This window comes from Chiloscyllium punctatum, chromosome 11, assembly GCF_047496795.1.
Source record: "Chiloscyllium punctatum isolate Juve2018m chromosome 11, sChiPun1.3, whole genome shotgun sequence".
NCBI lineage: Eukaryota > Metazoa > Chordata > Chondrichthyes > Orectolobiformes > Hemiscylliidae > Chiloscyllium > Chiloscyllium punctatum.
Genome location: NC_092749.1, coordinates 77,801,545 through 77,819,857, shown reverse-complemented (window position 1 = coordinate 77,819,857; position 18,313 = coordinate 77,801,545). Strand labels below are relative to the sequence as shown.

General features: G+C 40.3%; 1 protein-coding gene across 2 annotated transcripts in view; it reads right to left on the bottom strand.

Moving 5' to 3' along the window:
- The window catches only part of ezrb (ezrin b), a 130,972-nt gene extending 117,751 nt beyond the window's left edge, over positions 1 to 13,221 (bottom strand). The window contains exons 1-2 of one of the 2 annotated variants that reach the window (XM_072581085.1): positions 13,162 to 13,221; positions 12,324 to 12,406 (exon numbers count right to left, since the gene is read on the bottom strand). In XM_072581085.1, the coding sequence (XP_072437186.1) occupies positions 12,324 to 12,335 (12 nt within the window). In that variant the 5' untranslated portion in view covers positions 12,336 to 12,406; positions 13,162 to 13,221. Of the gene's footprint in view, positions 1 to 12,323; positions 12,407 to 13,103 lie in introns of both variants that reach the window. The other variant, XM_072581084.1, reaches the window with a different exon arrangement.
- Between the last annotated feature and the right edge of the window lie 5,092 nt (positions 13,222 to 18,313).

Here is an 18,313-nt window from a genome sequence, read left to right as displayed (position 1 = left end):
GTACATGACGCTGGGGAGTCTCTTCTGGAGTAGTGTCTAGTTCTGGTTGCCTTTCTGTAGGAATGATATTAGAACATGTTGTTCTTCCATGGTACTAGAATAGACCCTTCAAGCCTGGGCTGATGCATTTTGCTCTTCCACACTGAAAATGGTCTTCACTTACAGGATCTACATCTCTCTATATTCCCTTCCTATTCATGAAGGCATCCAGGTACTTCCTGAATGCTACTAATGCATCTGCTTCCACTACATCTTCTGGCAGCATACTCACCACCCTTCATGGGAAAAGCTGGACTTTCCCATCTCAAACTCCCACTCCTCACAACCACCACCTTCCCCCTCATTAATGGAGCGCTCCACACAGGGGGGAGGGCGCCAACATTCCACTCCATTCACTCTCACAATCTTATAAACGACAGGTTACCCCTCCAACCCCCTGCATTCTAGTGACAAAAACAAAAACCAAACATCAAACCTTTTTTTCTAATAGTTATAATCCCTCATTACAGGCAACATCCTAGTAAACCTTTTGTCCCCTCTCAAAAACATCCACGTCCTTTTGTTAGTAACAATCAGAATTGCACACAGTAGTCCAAGTATGGCCAAAGTTAAGTTCTATAAAGCTGCAACATAACTTGCCTATTCTTATACTCAATGTCACTCCAAATGAAGGCAAGCGTGCTATAGGCCTTATTTTTTAAAAAAGAAAATCACCTTATCAGTGCTGCCACCTTCAGTAATTGTGGACCTACACACCCAAATGACTCTGCATATCAATATGCAGAAGGGTTCTGCCATTTACTGTACTCTACTTTCCAAAATGCATCACCTATTTGTCCAGATTAAACTCCATATGCCAGGTTTTCTGCATGTGCCCACAACACCCCCCCCAAACCAACTGATCAATATCCTGCTGTATTCTCATTATCCACAACGCCACCCACTTCTGTATGGGCAAACATACTCATTAGACCAGTCATGTTTTCTTCCAAATCATTTATGTAGACCATGGACAGCAGAAATCCCAGCATTGATCCCCAGGGAACACCAGTCACAAACTTTAGTCCAAAAAGCATCCTTCCACCACTACCCTGTATGACAGAGTCAGATCTGTATCCATCTTGCCAGATCACCGGACACTGGGCGACCTCACCTTTTGTACCAGTCTGCCACAAGACTAGTCAAAAGGCTTTATTGAACTTCATGTAGACAAGTCAACTGCTTTTCCTTCAAAATCTTCACCTCAAAGAAAAAAAGAGGCACAACCTCCGACACAAAAGCATGCCAAGTACATTTGCTTCTAAAAATGGGTATAGATCTTGTCCTGAATTTTTTTCCAATAATTTCCCTTCTACAGACGTGAGGTTCACAGACCTGTAATTCAGAATTATCCCTTCTACCGTACTTAAACAATGGGTCCAAGAGGATACAAAAGTTGTCTGTTAATGCTCCAATTTGTTCTCTTGCCTCAAAATCAATATTCTGGGATAGATCCCATCAGGACACAGGGACTTCTAATCTTAGGGCACATAACATCTTGTTTTTTTTGACAGCAACTCTAAAATTCCTAAAGGGTCTCCCTTCCTTCAGATCATTCTCCGCTAATTCCTTCTCTTTAGTGAATACCAGAGTACTTGTTTAGGACCTCACCTACTACTTCTGGCTTCACTCTTATCCTAGAGCTGGCCAACCTTTCACTAGCTACCTGCTTGCTTTTAAAAAAGTATTAAAAACCTTGGGATTCTCCTTAACCTTATTTGTTAACTTTTCATGACCCCTTTTTTCCCTAATTTCTTGTTTAAGTTCTTTCCTACTGTCCCTATATACTTCAAGGGACCCAGGTCATTCAGCTCTAAAGTGACAGTTGTGATCCTTTGCAACCTCATGCTATAGAAAATCACCTTGTAGAAGATGTTTAGTGACTTTCTTTAACTAACTAAGATAACCTATGTTAACAGCAAGCCCATTAGAATAAAGGGATAATCACCTCTCCTGCTTCTTGTGGCTATTCACCTGCTCCCTAACAGTCAGTCAGCAATCCTATGCAATAGGTGCTGTTCTCAGTACAGCTATCCAGTTCACCGTGACAAGATGGATATTCACGAGGCAAAAATCAGTTCAGGGCTCTGTTTGGCTCTCGTCACTAGGAGTTTTTTTTTTAAAAAAAAACAGTAAAAGGGGGCAGCAAACGTACATGGCTGCAGGTGCCATGTCCCCGTGAGAGGTTTACTGCATTGTTTTTGGAGCAGAGGTTTCTATCAGGCCCAGTTGCATGGTAGAAATTTCTACTTTATTTATGTATTATCACATGTATTTTGTTACAGTGCAACAACATCTTAAAACACACAACAAACCGCAGAAAAAAGTAGTGTTTAACTTTTACAGTTTACCCTGTGAGGTTTACAAAATCATAAAGGGGCATGGATCGGGTAAATAGGACTTCTCCCTGGGGGGGGGGGGGGGGGGGGGGGGGGGGGGGGGGGGGGGTTCAGAACTAGTGGGCGAGGGACCTAAGGGGCAACTTTTTCAAGCAAAGGGTGGTGAATGTATGGAATGAGCTGCCAGAGGAAGGGAGGCTGGTACAATTAAGTGACAAAAAAAAAGGTAATTAAGAATTCACCAATAGTAGCAGCACTGAAAAAAAAAAGAAGAAGGTTTTTAAAAAAGCTTAACTGAGCTTACAGTTTGATTTTTGAATATTTGCATAAAAAAGGATCCTCAATTCTTTATCCAAATCTACTGTACAAGGGCACTGGGAGAAGTTTGAAGCAACTACCAAATCCAAGCTATTCAGGAACATTTTCAGGTATTCAAAGCCCAGAGTAAAAAAAAACTTTACTGTGTTCTTTAATACACGTCAGCATTCATTACTTTCCATATCTAGAAAAAGAAACAGGGAGACTTCTTTAGAAGTCTCATTAATTTGCTGGAACTTGCTCAATATATGACTCACATTAGAATCACCCATTCTATGTTAGAGAAATAAGACACTCCTTTTGAACTTTTGAAACCAACGCCATTGGAAAGGAACATATTTGCAACTGTAATTAAAAAGGATCTTAAAAAAGATGGTATTTAATACTATATATGTATGAAAAAGGAAATTAAGTTAGATTAAAGTTAAAAATTAGAGAGTGGTGCCACACATTTAAGTTAGATGAATTAAACAATTGGATGTCATTTTAGTTGATTTGATAGCACTTAGATTAGGGTTAGCCAATCCCCATTGCTGTGGTTTTAATTAATAATCCAGACTGATAAGGCTTGCACTGCATTGTTAGAAGGTCAGTCTTTCAGTTGGAAATTTAAACTAAGAAAAGCAGCTGTTAAAAAAATTATTACAAATACAAAACGATACAATTCAAAATAGTACAAAAAACACAAGTAAAAACACCGACCCTCATGTATAAATACACACACACACACACTAAAAACCCAACTAAATAAATAAATACAAAAACTCAATTCAGCCAAACAAGACGTTCATACATTCACAGTTCCTCCTCCCTGGACACTGGATTCATAAAACACAATCATTACGGCTATATAAAAAGTCCTTATTAGTGTGACAGATAAATCTGTGTCCAGATATTCTGAAAAAGGCTGCCATGTCTTGTAAAGATTCTCAATGTGGGGTGTACCATACTTGAGAAAATCCATAACAATCTTCCACCAATCCAACAGGCCTGGGGGATTTTTCAGATAACCAACACGATCTTCCTTGCTCAAAAAAAAAAGGGAGGATAAACTGGGTAGGCCAAGGAAGGAAGAGTGAGAGCGCTCATACTGACCTTACACTTGGGACATGAAGATACGTCTGGCTTAGTGATGCTGGAAGAGCACAGCAGTTCAGGCAGTCTGGAGCCAAGTGGACCCTATGGGGAAATCTTCAATGCAAAGCATGGATCCTATTGCAAATTGATATCTTCCTTGCATTTTCCCAAATACCTTCCCATGCCAGAGGAGACTTCAATGCCTAGCTTTCTTCCACACCCTGCTCAGTCAAACCCCTCAACTGATTATATAAAGTGCCAACAGAAAGTGTACTCTTAGCACCGGGCACCTTCCTATGTTGGATTTGTAGAGATCAAAAGTGTGGATTGTTTAAAAATAAAGTCCCCAACTTGGAAAAAAAAGGAGATCCCTGTTAGATAGCTTGTATTTCCATGCTAACTGATTGAAGGGCATCATTGTCTCTCACTCAAATCACCCATGCAAGACACCACTAGCTGCCCAACGTTTGAATCCAGAATCTATTATCCCTGGGTGAAAAGTGGCATACCCATTATAGGTGTAAAAGATGTTTTGCCAATATTGCCTTCCCTCTGCTGAATGGCCCTCCATGCTTTAAACCATATCTATAACTATTGGGTTATGACAATATTCCCCAACTGTCCTCATTTTGTCCAGAAACAGCAAGTTAGTAAGGGGGTACCTTGCCTGGGAGATTTCACTATGTAACCATACTGAAAGAGGGCCCCCAAACAGCTCACTCACGTAGGATTAAAAGCAAGCTTAGTTGGAAGTTTTTTTTAAAAAAAGGTCCACTCCCCCAATCTAAGATAGTTGCAGTTCAGCTAAATTTAAATGATGCCAAATAAAAAAAAACAACCAGCCAGCCTCCTGAAATGTTTGCTTATTGAAAACTCAGGGGAGAATATTCATCTTAATAAGCGCTATCCAACCCAACCACAGGACCAGAAGGCCTCCCATCTTTGAAGGTCTTGTTTGATTTTTAGTCAAATAATTGAACAAAATTGGCTTTGAACAGCTGATCCAGAATTAGAGTAATGAATATGTCCAAATACACAAAACACCCCTGTGATCACTTAAGTGGGAAATCTATATTCACCAAGACCTAGCACCTTCATAAGACCACCCATAAACATAGCCTCTGATTTTGAAAGATTAATCTTGTACCCCAAAAAGGCACCAAACACGCAGATGCCCTTGTATTAGGCGAGGCACAAACTGCTGGATTAGGAAAATATTAGGACATCATTCGGATAAAATCTTATGTAATTTTGACCCCACTTCTGGAGCTGATACATTAGTATACCTATGAATGGCCTCTGCCAATGGTTCAATCACCAACATAAAAAGCAGTGGCGAATGGGGACAGCCCTGCCAGCTGCCCTTAAAAATTGCTTGATCATACCCCACTGGTGATGACTGCAGCAAGAGGGACTGTTGAGAACTTTCACCCATCCTATAAAGACTTCACTCAAACCAAACCACTCTAGAGAGAGAGTGTAGAAAAAGGTACTGTCATTCAACTCAGTCAAAAGCCTCCTCTGCATCACAAGAAATCACCAATCCCTGTATTGACTGTTGTTGACATGCTTTAATTACATTAAGCAGCCTCCTAACACTATTGGAGGACGTGGCCCTTTATGAAGCCCATCGGGTCCTCTTTAACAATAGAGGGCAACGCAGTCTCTAGCCTTAAATGAGAGAGTGTCTTAGGATGTTAAACTCCACATTTAAAAGTGAAATGGGCCTGTACGAAGCACAGTCCTCCAGGACCCTTTTTCAAAATAAAAAAAAAGGATGAAATATTAGCCTCTCAGATGGTGGGAGACAATCATGGCTATATGAGTCATTAAACATGTTGAGCATCAGGCCTGATGGCATGTTTATAAATTCCTTACAGAACTCACTGGGAAGTCTATCAGGACCAGGCACCTTTCTACTCTGAAGCTGTTTCACAATTTCCTGCACCTCTTGCTCGGAGGAGATGACATTGGAAAAGGACTCCTGTTTGGAGGGGTGTGTGAGAGATTCCATTTTGGCCCACCCCTCCTCACAACCCTCAGGTGGTATTAAAAAACAACTTAGTAAAATCTCTGGAATGCCACATTAAGTCTTTTTGGAGGCAAAAATGTTGTTAGGTTCCCAGACCTTTCCCTGATCACCGTAATGGCCTGTGGGGCACTCCTTTTCCAAGTGAGATATGCGAAGTATTTGCCTGGCCTGTCACCATGCTCATATATAACCTTTGCTTTGCAAAAGCAACCTTCTGTGTTGTCTGAGAGAGCATGGAATTCAATGCAGACAGCAGCGCTGTAATCCTCCATTTGACCATTGAGGGCCTGTTGAACCAAGCCTTCTTGGCTGCCTTCAACCATGCTTAGAGGAGACGTTGCTGCTCACCCTTATGCCGCTTCCTACTGGTGGCGTAGGAAATAGCTAACCCTCTGGCATACGCTTTGGCAGTTTCCCAAAGGGCGGATGGGGTACTAATTGAGCCTGAGTTAATGTCTAGGGATTCCCTAGAGAAATACTCCAGAAGCTTCTTACCCTGGAGGATAAAAGGGATCCATTCACTAGTCCTTCACTGTAATGTCCTTAATCTTAACCAACAGGTACACTGGAGCATGATCAGATGGTAGTATTACCAATCACACAAGATGCCACCAAATCTAAGGATGCCACAGAGGTCAGGGAAAAAAAACCCAAAACATAATCTTGGTCTGATATCTGTGCGAATTGGAAAAAGAAAAATGTAAAATCCCTGCCTGTAAGGTGAAGACACCTCCAGACATCCACAAACCCTAACTCCACACACCGATCCAGTAGTTGGAGTATTGAGTGGCCTTTGAGCAACTGTGAGATCCACAAGACAGTTAAAATCTCCTGCTATAAAAATGATATGCCAGGATGAGACTGATCAGTTTAGAAAACGCATCTACCAAAAATTTGAGGGGATGAGAGGGGGCAATAAAACATTTGAAACACCATATTCTTCCCCATTTATCAAGGCTTTAAAGAATTACATACCTCCGTATGTCTTTAACACTAAGTTAGAACTGGAGATACCTCATCAATAAAGCCACTCCCCTACTTTTGGCATTTAAAAAAAAAGGATAAAAAGTAAACCCAATCAAAGCCATTCTGTAGTTTCAAATGCTCCCTATCATCCAAGGGAGTCTCCTGTAACAAAGCAATATCCACCTTCTCCTTTTTAAGACTCAAGAGTACCTTCTTCCTCTTAATTGGTGAGTGACCTCTCTTGATATTCCAGGTACACTATTTAAAATCAAGTCATTAGCCATAAATCTTCTGCAGTAACATTTAAAAATTCCAGAGAAGAGGAACTCTAACCACAAATCACTGAACCTTAGTGTCACATGATCCAAACATAAAAAAAACTACATTTAAACAAACCTAATAATAAAAAAAAACACAACCCAAAATAAAAAGCACCAACAGCACTGATTAGGGGAACTCACCCTTGCCCAAAAGGGGCAAGTACCCTCCCAAACTGCCCATAAGTAGGCATCTAGTCATCCCAACCATTTTCCCTCCTCCTAGTTAGAGCCACACACTGCAAACAAGCAGAAAAATACACCATGGAATAGCAATATGAATAAAGAAAATAGTTTTTAAAAAAAAGGGTAAATATCCCACCCATCCTTTGGTATAACTTCGAAATTGAAAGTACACATCTCAACTGCGGCCAAACATTGGTAATTTGGTTTAAACCATCAATAGAAAGAAATAGGAAAAGCAAGCTCCAACCGGACTAGTTTTTAAAAAGAATACACAAAACACTTATTTGTACATACTAAATTATTCAGGATTAGTTTATTTGTCCACGAAGTTTCTTGCTTTCTCCAACATGTCAAAGAGATGTACAACTCCATTTAAGGTGATCTGAGCACTGCCAGATCCCTCAGTATTGAATCCCTAGCTCCCTCAGTCTTCTCTTCACACAATAGGAGGATCATGGGTCTTTTCTGGGTCACCACCGCTGAGAAGTCCTAGAAGAATGTTATCTTTGGGCCCTAACTTACGAGGGCTCTTCGATCCTTCCCCTGGATTCTGGAAGCTGCCACAATTGTGTGCCTTTGTAGTGATGAAGCCATACCAGGAGAGGACGAGGACATTGATCAAGACCTGCGCACCGTGACCCGGTCAGCCCATCTTCAAGCCTCATGAAAGCCTCCAAGTTAAGGAATTTCGGTAACCAGTCCTCAATAACTTCCACCGGCCACTCACCATCCTTACACTCAGGTAGACAGACGATCCAATTTTTTTCCTCCTGTCCCTGTTCAAGATCATCCACTTGGTCACAAATTACGGACCTGCGTTTCCAGAGCTTGAATCCTATCCTTGGAGGAATTAGCATAAGCTTCCACCGCGGTTTGTGTTGAACCTCATCCATCCTCTTTTCCAGGTCTCCTAGCTGCTGTTCATGCTTCGGCAGCATGATAGAGATCAGGGATAGCTTCTCCTCTATCTGCTTACCCAGCATCTCGTGAGATTTTGAGAGTTCATTCACCAGGGCCTGGTAGGTAATTGAGTCAGAGGATCCTGCAGGCTGGCATGCAGGCCCAGCCTCAGACGCTCCTCTTCCAGCATCTCTGGGTGGCAAAAATGCAGGTAAGTCAATTTTTCAGTTTCCTGGGACTTCACGACCTTTCTAGAGTTCCAGAATATCACGATGGCCCAGGTTGGGTGGGTTAGAAATTCGTCCCACTTGTGTTATGGTGCGGAGCTCTGCAACATGATCCTCCTAGAACGTTGCCATCTTGGATCTCCCCCTCAGCAGTTATGTTAAACTGAACCAAGTTAGGGCTGTTGTGGTGCAGTGATGGTGTTCCCATGGGCCTCCTCCACCACCAAACTCTAGCCACCCAATGCCTAAAGACCACCACCTTCTACCTTGGGACCCTCCAACTACATGGGATCCATGTTGATTTCACCAGTTTTTTCATTTTCCCCCTTCTGATCTAGCACCACCTTCAAACTGTACATCACCACCCCCCTCACCTCCATCTACCTATCGCATTCCAAGCTACCTTCCCCAGCCCCACCCTCATTTACCTCCACTCCCTTGGGCCACCACCTCATTCCTGAAGAAGGGCTTTTGTTCAAAACATCAACTCTTGCTCCTTGGACGTGCCTGACCAACCATGCTTTTCCAGCACATGTTTTGACTCTGATCATCATCTACAGTCCCCACTTTCTCTTCCCATCTCTAAGCCAGGAGAGATGGGTTCAAGTCTCAAGACAAGTTGACCAGAAAATATACAACCAAACCGATTTGGCTACTCTAGTTCGAGTGATCCAAGACACTTAAAAATGAAGAAATTATTTTCAAGTCATCACAATTTTTGTTGTATAGCACCTGGCAACACTGACATCCAAAAATACTTGAGCAAACCCAAGCATAGCTACTGTCGTAACATGGTAAAACACTACAGCCCATTTCTACATAAGATCCCACAAACATCAATGAAATAAAATATTTAAACGTTTGAGACATTGGTAAATGACAATTATGTCACTGGGAACAATTTCACCACTATGCACAGAACCTGTTAAATTGAACATTAAAAATCTCAAAACAGCATATCCTTAACCTTAGTGTGGACCTACATTAAGTCTTTACAGTCAAGTTTGATAACCTGGGTTTGACTATTGAACAGTGATACCATTGAGCCATGGATGACATCTTAAAATATTTAGATTATCAAACCTGCACTGATGCTTTAAAAAGCACCCCATTCTATCCCATCTCCCTAACTGCACATGGGGATTTAAAACCATAGTCAACCCACTCCAGCTGAATGTCCTTGGATACTACAGGGCAATGTTTAGGAAGAACATGTGAACTCTACAGAGTTGGTCACTAACTAAATGACCACACTTTCAGTTATTTAAGCTCCCTGCATTGGAATCCTCTTCCTTCACCTCTTTTGGCTTTGCTTTTCTCCTTTAACACATATCAAAGCATCCCTTTGACTCAGCTTTCAGCAACTAAAGCTATTTGTAGCTAGGTGACACATTGTTTTATAATACTCATGTGAAACATCTTGGGACATTTCAATGCATTTAATAACATGTTGAAAGTTTTAAATATTGGCTTACAACAAAAAGAAAAAAGTTATATTAATTGAAGATTTTAAAAAATTGTTATGTCATAAGTTATTTTGATCCTAGAGGAGAAAAACAGCCTGTGTACCAATCAACCCTCCATAATTGCTGATACCACATTCAAGTAATTGTCCCTAAAGAAATGAAAACTCAAGCGCACAATACATCACAAAAACAACCAGCAAGTATATTTAACTTTCTGGAACAGGTGACAAAACTGGCTACTTAGACCAGTTAACTCATGCTGACATGCAATGAGTAACCCTAATTGCATGCACCCACCCATCCTTCAGCTACCTATTCTGTATTGTCATTTCCTATGTCAATCAATACCAGCAGTGCACCCCACCACCCTCTCTGCAAAGACCTCCCCCTGTGCTGTTCAGAATCTTAAGTTTATACTAACTGCCAAAAATCAATTGCTTCTATTGTCATTCCTTCATAATTACAGAATGCTGGAGGATTTTACAAATTGTTTGATCTCATGAAAAACACTCCAGTGTTACAAGTTCTTTTTGCACACCGCTACCCCATTACAACATCCTGACATAGGGGAATGGGTCTTTAATAAGTCTGCTGTTACCCTCATTATTGCCTCAAATCCATCCTGAAATATGGAATCAAAAACTGAACATAATACCTAACTGACTTACTAAATTGCTTCATAGATTCACCATTACAATCAACTTTTTATTTAAAAATGCTTTAAAAAAACAAGTCTTTTGAAATCTTAATGAGAAAAAAAAGTTTTGTTAAAAGTTGCATGGAATCATCTTAAATACCTTTGTTCAGCTCAATCTCCAGTTTAGTAGTGGTGACAATACTTCCTCTACATTAGTTTCAATTCAGTTCCTGGCATATTCAACCTTAATCCATTTAATATTGATCAGTTACATGCAGGAGTTCTTGACATAAGACCATAAGACATAGGAGTAGAAGTAAGGCCATTCGGTCCATAAAGTCCACTCCGCCATTCAATCATGGCTGATGAGCATTTCAACTCCACTTATCCGCATTCTGCCCATAGCCCTTAATTCCTTGTGACATCAAGAATTTATCAATCTCTGCCTTGAAGACATTTAGCGTCCCGGCCTCCATTGCACTCTGTGGCAATGAACTCCACACACCCACCACTCTCTGGCTGAAAAAATGTCTCCACATTTCTGTTCTGAAATGTTAATCATTACCTTTGAAAATGCTAAACTGTTTAAATAACTAGCCAAAGATCTTGGTCATGGAAATAAAAAAAAGTTACACGCCAAGTTATTTTCTCCCCTCTTTCAGTTTCAAAATCTCCCCAGATTTTGAGTCATTTCAGCACAGAATGTGGCTATTCAGCCCCTTGCGTCCATGCTGGCTTACACCAGAATTCCCCTACTCTATCCCACAGCCCTGAAAATTGACTGTCTTCTACTGCCCAATTTCTTTTTGAAAAGCATGTCTTGGTTCCAACTACTCTTGTAGGCAACAAGCTCCTAGCCATTGCCAGTGTAAAAAAAAACTTTGTTACATAGAGTTTGAAATCTGTTCACCTTAATACTAAGGATACATGTCTTCTTTCAAGTTACATTTAACTAATCTAGTACAATGTATTTTATACATTAAAAAGAGGTACAATCCAGAATTGGCAAAACTATTGGGAGTGCAAGGTATGGCTCAGACTGGAGAAACATTTAAACTAAAACCAAAACACTCACATGGAGATTCAAATGTTAAAATTTATAAATTATGAGAATAACCACAATTAATTTTGAACAAAATGTATGACCTAATTTGTTAAAATCAGAAAGCATTACAAACTTCCATGTATCCAGGAAGAGTTAAATAAACCATCCATATTTAAAGGAAAACATTGAAAGTAGAAGAGTAAAAAGAAAACACCCAAAGCTCATGCCTACTACATTCTTCTTGAAGGCAGAAGTAGACCATTTTTTGGATCAATTAAAGAATACCCTCTAGTGTTTCCACAGTAACCAACTCAAAACTTTTGAAGCACTTTACTCTAGTACAAATGTAGGCTTTGTTCACCATATTTAAGCCACCTCCAAAACTTGGAAGGGCAATGACTTAAAAAAAATTTACTGTAGGGTGGTAAAGTCTAAAAAAAAGGAAAAACAAGATACTGTTAAAGGAACAGCTTATTGCCAGGCTTAACTAACAGCAACTATTCAACATGACTTATTAACCAGAGCAACCTGTAATGCCAAAACTTCAAGCTTCAGTTAAAGCAAGATTACTTTTTGAAAACTGCTTTCCCAGTCAGAATTACATAACAGGGAAAAGAAAATCTAGGTGAAGGTGTAAGCGTTAGATTATATGTAATGCAATGCAGTGATTTCTGCGACTTATTTCGCAAGACACCATCTTAAGTTAGTTTAAAAATGAGTTTTAAACACGCCTGGTTTTCCAAAATAGAAAACTACAGACTTTTAACCACTTACCGGTTTCGGCATTTTCGGTCTTCTAAAGTTTTTTTCTGTTTGAAGAAATCCAAGCGCCTAGGATTTGAGGTCCACTCAATCACCTGCCACAAAATAGAAGGTAAGGTGAGGAGCTCGGTCGGTAGTGCTTGGCCCGGAGAGATCCTCCGGCCTGCTAAAGGCTGCAGCTTGCAGTGATTCACCACCAGAAACTTTCAGCTGGCGAACAGGGTACAACCAGAAAATCCACTAACAGCAGGTGCCGCCCACTCGTTAAATGCCTCCAGGGAGGAAGGTGGTGAGGTAGAGGACTGTGAGAAGATAAATAATCCTGGGCTCGGTCCCGGGTCGTTCGGGGTTAATTAAAGTGACATTCCCCCGATATTTGGGAGGTTAAATCAGGTCTTGAACGGTTTAAGGTATGAACACTTAATTCAGGTGGATTCCGTTGACATTTACCTCAAATTGTTAACTTATTTAAAATTCTGACAGTATAGTTTGGATCCAAATTTTAAATACTTTTTAGAACTTATTTTAAATTTGCTATCTCAATTTCAATTAGTTTTATTGTAGATGAATTCGATTCAAGAAGAAGAAAAACTTTTCTAAACTGTTACGCCTGGTGTTCCACCCATGCCCGTCGCATTTCCTCCACCGAAAACTCGGTGAAAGAAGTATCACAGTCTCGGCAGAGATTGGGCCGGACATGCATCAATCACAGCGCAATTGAAAAACCCACTCTTGCCGCTCCTTACTACCTCCCTGGCATTCTAACTTTTTCCCCATAATTCAGCTCCTCACCTACATACAAGTCACCTACGCTTGGCTCTTTCCAATATGGCTGGCTGTTCCGTCTTACCTGATCCTGTCTCTCTCTCTACCTGCTTTACTCTTACTGCCACTCCCCTGTAATGGTGCCGCTCCTTTTCTCAGTGGCGCTGCCTTCCAGCCGCTTCCAATACTACAGCATTAGGGAAGAACCGACTTTCATTTAGGTAGCACCTTTAGATTGTTGGAATTTTTGGAAAAATAGCTCTCACAAAATCAATACAAATGACCAGGTTATCTGCTTTAGTTATGTTTGATTAAAGGACAGAAGTTGATCAGGGCATTGGGATAATTCATTTTCTCTTAAAGAAGAAGGTGGAATCTTTCTTGTTCAGTTCAAATGACTCATTTATTTAATGTCTTATCAGAAAAAGATCTCTGTGAGAGCAAAGTGCTCCCTCACCTCAGTACTGGAATGTGGGCATTATGAACTCAAAAGTCGGGAATGGGGCTTGAATTTACGTTTGTCTGATTGTGTTTTATTTGAGCTATGTATCAAAGTACAGTGTCTAAAGGGTAGACAGAGTGATGGCCACTGACCTTGTGTAACTGCAGAATGACAAACATAAACGTAGGCATTATACGTATAAAGGGAAACAGGGTATCACAAAACACAAAATAGAATACTCCAGTTGCTAGAAATCTCAAATAACAATAGAATTCCTTTATTTGCAGCACTTTCTGTTTTTATTTCAGGCTGCCACATAAAATGTGATCATAACACGCAATGGCTCACGATGGAAGGGGCTTCTGGCATTTGCCTGATTTGTTGTGCTACATTGTATGACATTTTGAGGTCACAATGCTTGTCAAAACAGCTAATAGACAGAAGATGGAGTGAAGGAAAACCAGTGTTAAAAGAATCTGAAAACAAACACCAAAAGACCTAGGTCTGACTGACCAGCTACCAAATTGAGGTTCAAAATAGTTGGCAATAACATGATGTCATTGCCAAAATCAAGAGAACTGAGTAAAGCCACTTCATTCCACCACTTCTTGGTTTGGACTCTTGATCCATAGAATGCCGATGTCATTCAACAATAATATTTATTTAAAATTGTCTGTCCTGTTTGTGAATGAATGTGTTCACATTTGAATGTAAAGGGAGGGTAATTTAGGGTTGCATATTAGTAATTAATAATCAATTTTTGCCATGTTAAAGAAATATATGTTATAATACCTTTTTGTTTCCTTGTTTATTGATGAAACCTGGTTTGTGTTTCTTTTATCTTAGATATTGATAGAGGTCATAAAAAACTAACCATCTTGATCATTTACATGTTTGTAACAACTCATGGAATAATGGAATTTGATTACCAACGCAGACTTCCCATCAGGATCATGACAGAACTTCAGCTCCACTTTGCCATCCATTCCTCAAATCTCTGATCTTTCAAGAGAACAAAGATCTATAAAGAAACTTCAATATAACAACAACGGAGCATCCACAACTTTCTGGGATAGAGAATTCCAAAGATCTATGGTTTTTTGGGGTCATGAAAATTCTCCTAATCTCATCCCACTTGATTGTTTCCTGATACTGAAAGAAACTATATCTTAGCGATTTTTGAGAAGATTTGTAGCTCAGGTTGATGATAAATATGTAAATTAACTCGCTAAACTTGAAGGTTTGTTTTCAGACACCATACTAAATAAAATGGTCAGTCAGTAAGCGTCTCTGGTGAAAAGCTGGTGGTATGTCCCACCTCTCTATTTATAGGGCTTGGTTTCTTAAGGTGGGTGATGTTATTTTTTTCAAAGGAAGGTAGATAGGATCTAAATCGATGTGTTTATTGATGGAGTTCTGGTTAGAATGCCATGCCTCTAAGAATTCTCATGCATGTTTTTGTTTTACCTGTCCGAGGATGTGTGTGTTGTCTCAGTCAAAGTGGCATCCTTCTTTGTCTGTATGTATAGAAACTAGTGATAGTGGGTCGTGTCTTTTGGTGGCCAGCTGGTGTTCACGTATCCTGGTGGCAAGTTTCCTGCTAGTTTGTCTGATGTAGTGTTTTTTACAGTTCTTGCATGGTATCTTGTAAATGACATTAGTTTTGCTGGTGGTATCTATTGGATCTTTTAGGTTCATTTGTTGCTGTTTAAGTGTGTTGGTAGGTTCATGGGCTACCATGATGCCAAGGGGTCTGAGTATTCTGGAAGTGATTTCTGATATGTCTTTGATGTAAGGTAATGTGGCTTAGTTTTTCGTTGCGTTGTCTGCTTGTTTGGGTTTGTTTGTGAGGAAAAGGTGGATTGTGTTTATTGGGGACCCATTTTTCTTGAAAATGTTGTATAGGTGAATTTTCTTCTGCTTTTTGTAATTCTTGGGTGTTGCAGTGTGATGTAGCTCATCAGAATAATGTCTTGATGCAGCTTCGTTTGTAGGTGTTGGGGTGATTGCTTCTGGTCCATATGTGTTGTTTTTCTGTAGACACTGGTTTGAAGCTGTCCTTTAGCTGTACATTCAACTGTTATCTCTCAATATCTCTGTGTTCCAGATTCCCCACTGAATAGGGTCGTGAAGATGTACAGCAAAGATGCAGACCCTTTGGTCCAACTTGTCCATGCCGACCAGATATCCGAATCTAATCTAGTCCCATTTGCCAGCTCTTGGCCCATATCCCTCTAAACCCTTCCTATTTGTATACCCATGCAGATGCCGTTGAAATGTTGTAATTGTACTTGTTGTAATTGTACTTGTTGTAATTGTACTTGTTGTAATTGTACCAGCCTCCACCACTTCCTCTGGCAGCTCATTCCCACTTCCTCTGAGTGAAAAAGTTGCCCCTTAGATCCCTTTTATATCTCTCCCCTCTCACCCTAAACCCTCTAGTTTTGGACTCCCCCACCCCAGGGAAAAGATCTTGTCAATTTATCCTATTCATGCCCCTCATGATTTAAAAAACCTGTATAAGGTCACCCCTCAGCCTCCAACACTCCAGGGAAAACAGCCCCAGCCTATTCAGCCTCTCCCTTTAGCTCAAATCATCCAACCCTGGTAACATCCTTGAAAATCTTTTCTGAACCCTTTGAAGTTTCTCAACACCCTTCCGATAGGAAGGAGAGCAGAATGGTATACAATATTCCAAAAGTGACATAACCAATGTTCTGTACAGCCGCAGCATGACCTCCCAACTCCTATACTCTATACTCTGACCAATAACGGAAAGCATACCTTCACTATCCTATCTACCTTAGACTCTACTTTCACGGAACTATGAACCTGCACTCCAAGGTCTCTTTGTTCAGCAACACTCCCCAGGACATTGCCATTAAGTGTATAAGTCCTGTTCTGATTGCTTTTCCAAAATGCAGCACCTCACATTTATTTAAATTAAACTCTATCTGCCACTCCTCAGCCCATTGGCCCATCTGATCAAGATCCCATTGACCTCTGAGGTAACCATCTTCGCTGTCCACTAGACCTCCGATTTTAGTGTCATCTGCAAACTTACTCACTGAATACTTCAACAGAATCACTTTATTTTACAGTACATTCACTGGCTCTTTGGAATTTAGATCATCAAATTCTGGGAATTTATTGGATTTTAGACCCTTAATTTTCTCCAATACTTCTTTAAAAATTGTTATTAATTACCTTCATTTCCCCACTTTTTTCAGTACCTAGATTACAAACTGGTAAGTAAGTTCAGTCTTCTACTATGAAAACAAACTTAAAATATTTATTCAATATCTCTGCCATTTTCTCATTCCAATACTGAGTTCTCCTATCTAAGTTTCCAAGGGTTCAATGTTTAGCAGCTTTGTCACTTATTTAGTATAAAGCCTATAAAATCTGCTATAATCTCATTTCATATTCCTGGCAAGGTTCCTCTTCTATTCTAAGTTTTCCTTTTTTTTTAATCAATTTTTTTTAGTACCCCATTGCTGGCTTCTTATCAATATCTATCCTCAGACTTCTTTAATGCAACATTATAAGCCTTTTCTTTTAATCTAACACAACCTTTAACTTGCTATGTAAGCCAGACATGAATCTTTCTTGCTGAGTTTTTGTTTTACAATGGATATGTGTTTTGTTTGACAATAGAATATATTTTTATTAAATGTTTTTTGAGTTGAACTACCAAATTGGTATAGTGGTATGCCATTCTGCCCATTATGCCTGCACTTGCTCTCCAAAGAAACATCATTGACAAGATTTTCAAAGGAGTGGCAATCACGTGCAGATTGCCATTCTCCTCATTCTTTTTTTCACAAAAGCAGGGAGTTCTGTGTTTCTGATACAGATCCTTCAGAAATGTGCAACTGTACTTCCTTCATAGTGAAGATCTGCTGGGGAAAGGCAAACCACTCCCCTTTCCCGCCGATCAGTTGCCTGAAAAATAAAGTTCCACATGGCCACTTTGACAGCTGCTGTCAAACAATAAGTATACAGGCAAATGTATTGTTAGGGTGCCGAAAAGCTAAGGTGCCAGGTTAGTATGAGGTAGGGTACGGCCAGATAAGTAGGAAGCTAGCCAGGTGTTCCAGTTGGTTTGGTTTCCAGCTGGCTAGGGATTGGGGTGCAAGGATGTAAGATGCCAGAAGGGCAGAAAGTAGGATACCAGGTAAACACAATGCCAGGTAAGTAGAATACAATGTGGCAAATAAGCCAGGAATGTGGTAGGAATTTGGGTCGGGGGTTGGGTGGGGTGGGGGTGTGGGCGAGGTGGGAGAAGCGGAGCGGTGAGGGGGTTGCTGGATGTTGGTTCTTAAGTGGCGGTTAGGGCTGGCAGCAGGTGAAGGGTAGATGAGTGTGGAATTTAGGAAGATGGCAGGGAAATGGGGGCTGGGATATAGAGCAGGAGAAGAAGTTATTGGGTCCTTTGGAGAGAGGCAGTGTCAGGTCAGGATCTCGGAGAAGTAACAGCTCTAGAAGAGTTGTCATTGGGGACATATGACATAAGTATAGAATCAGTTGAAGAGTTACTGAGGAACTAGGCCATGTACTTGATAAGCTAATATTTCCTGAGTAACTATTAATTTACTTAATTTCAACTGAACCATCCAAATTCTCCAGTTTAAATGGCGATATTTGGAGGGTTCCAGGTGTCAGGGAATTATTCATACAGTATCTTCAATTTCAGGATTGAAGCTTTCATATTTTTTATCTGTTTATCAGCAGCAAGTTTCTTCTGTCTTGACTATCCAGACTTTTCATAACTTTTAATATTTCAATTAATCTT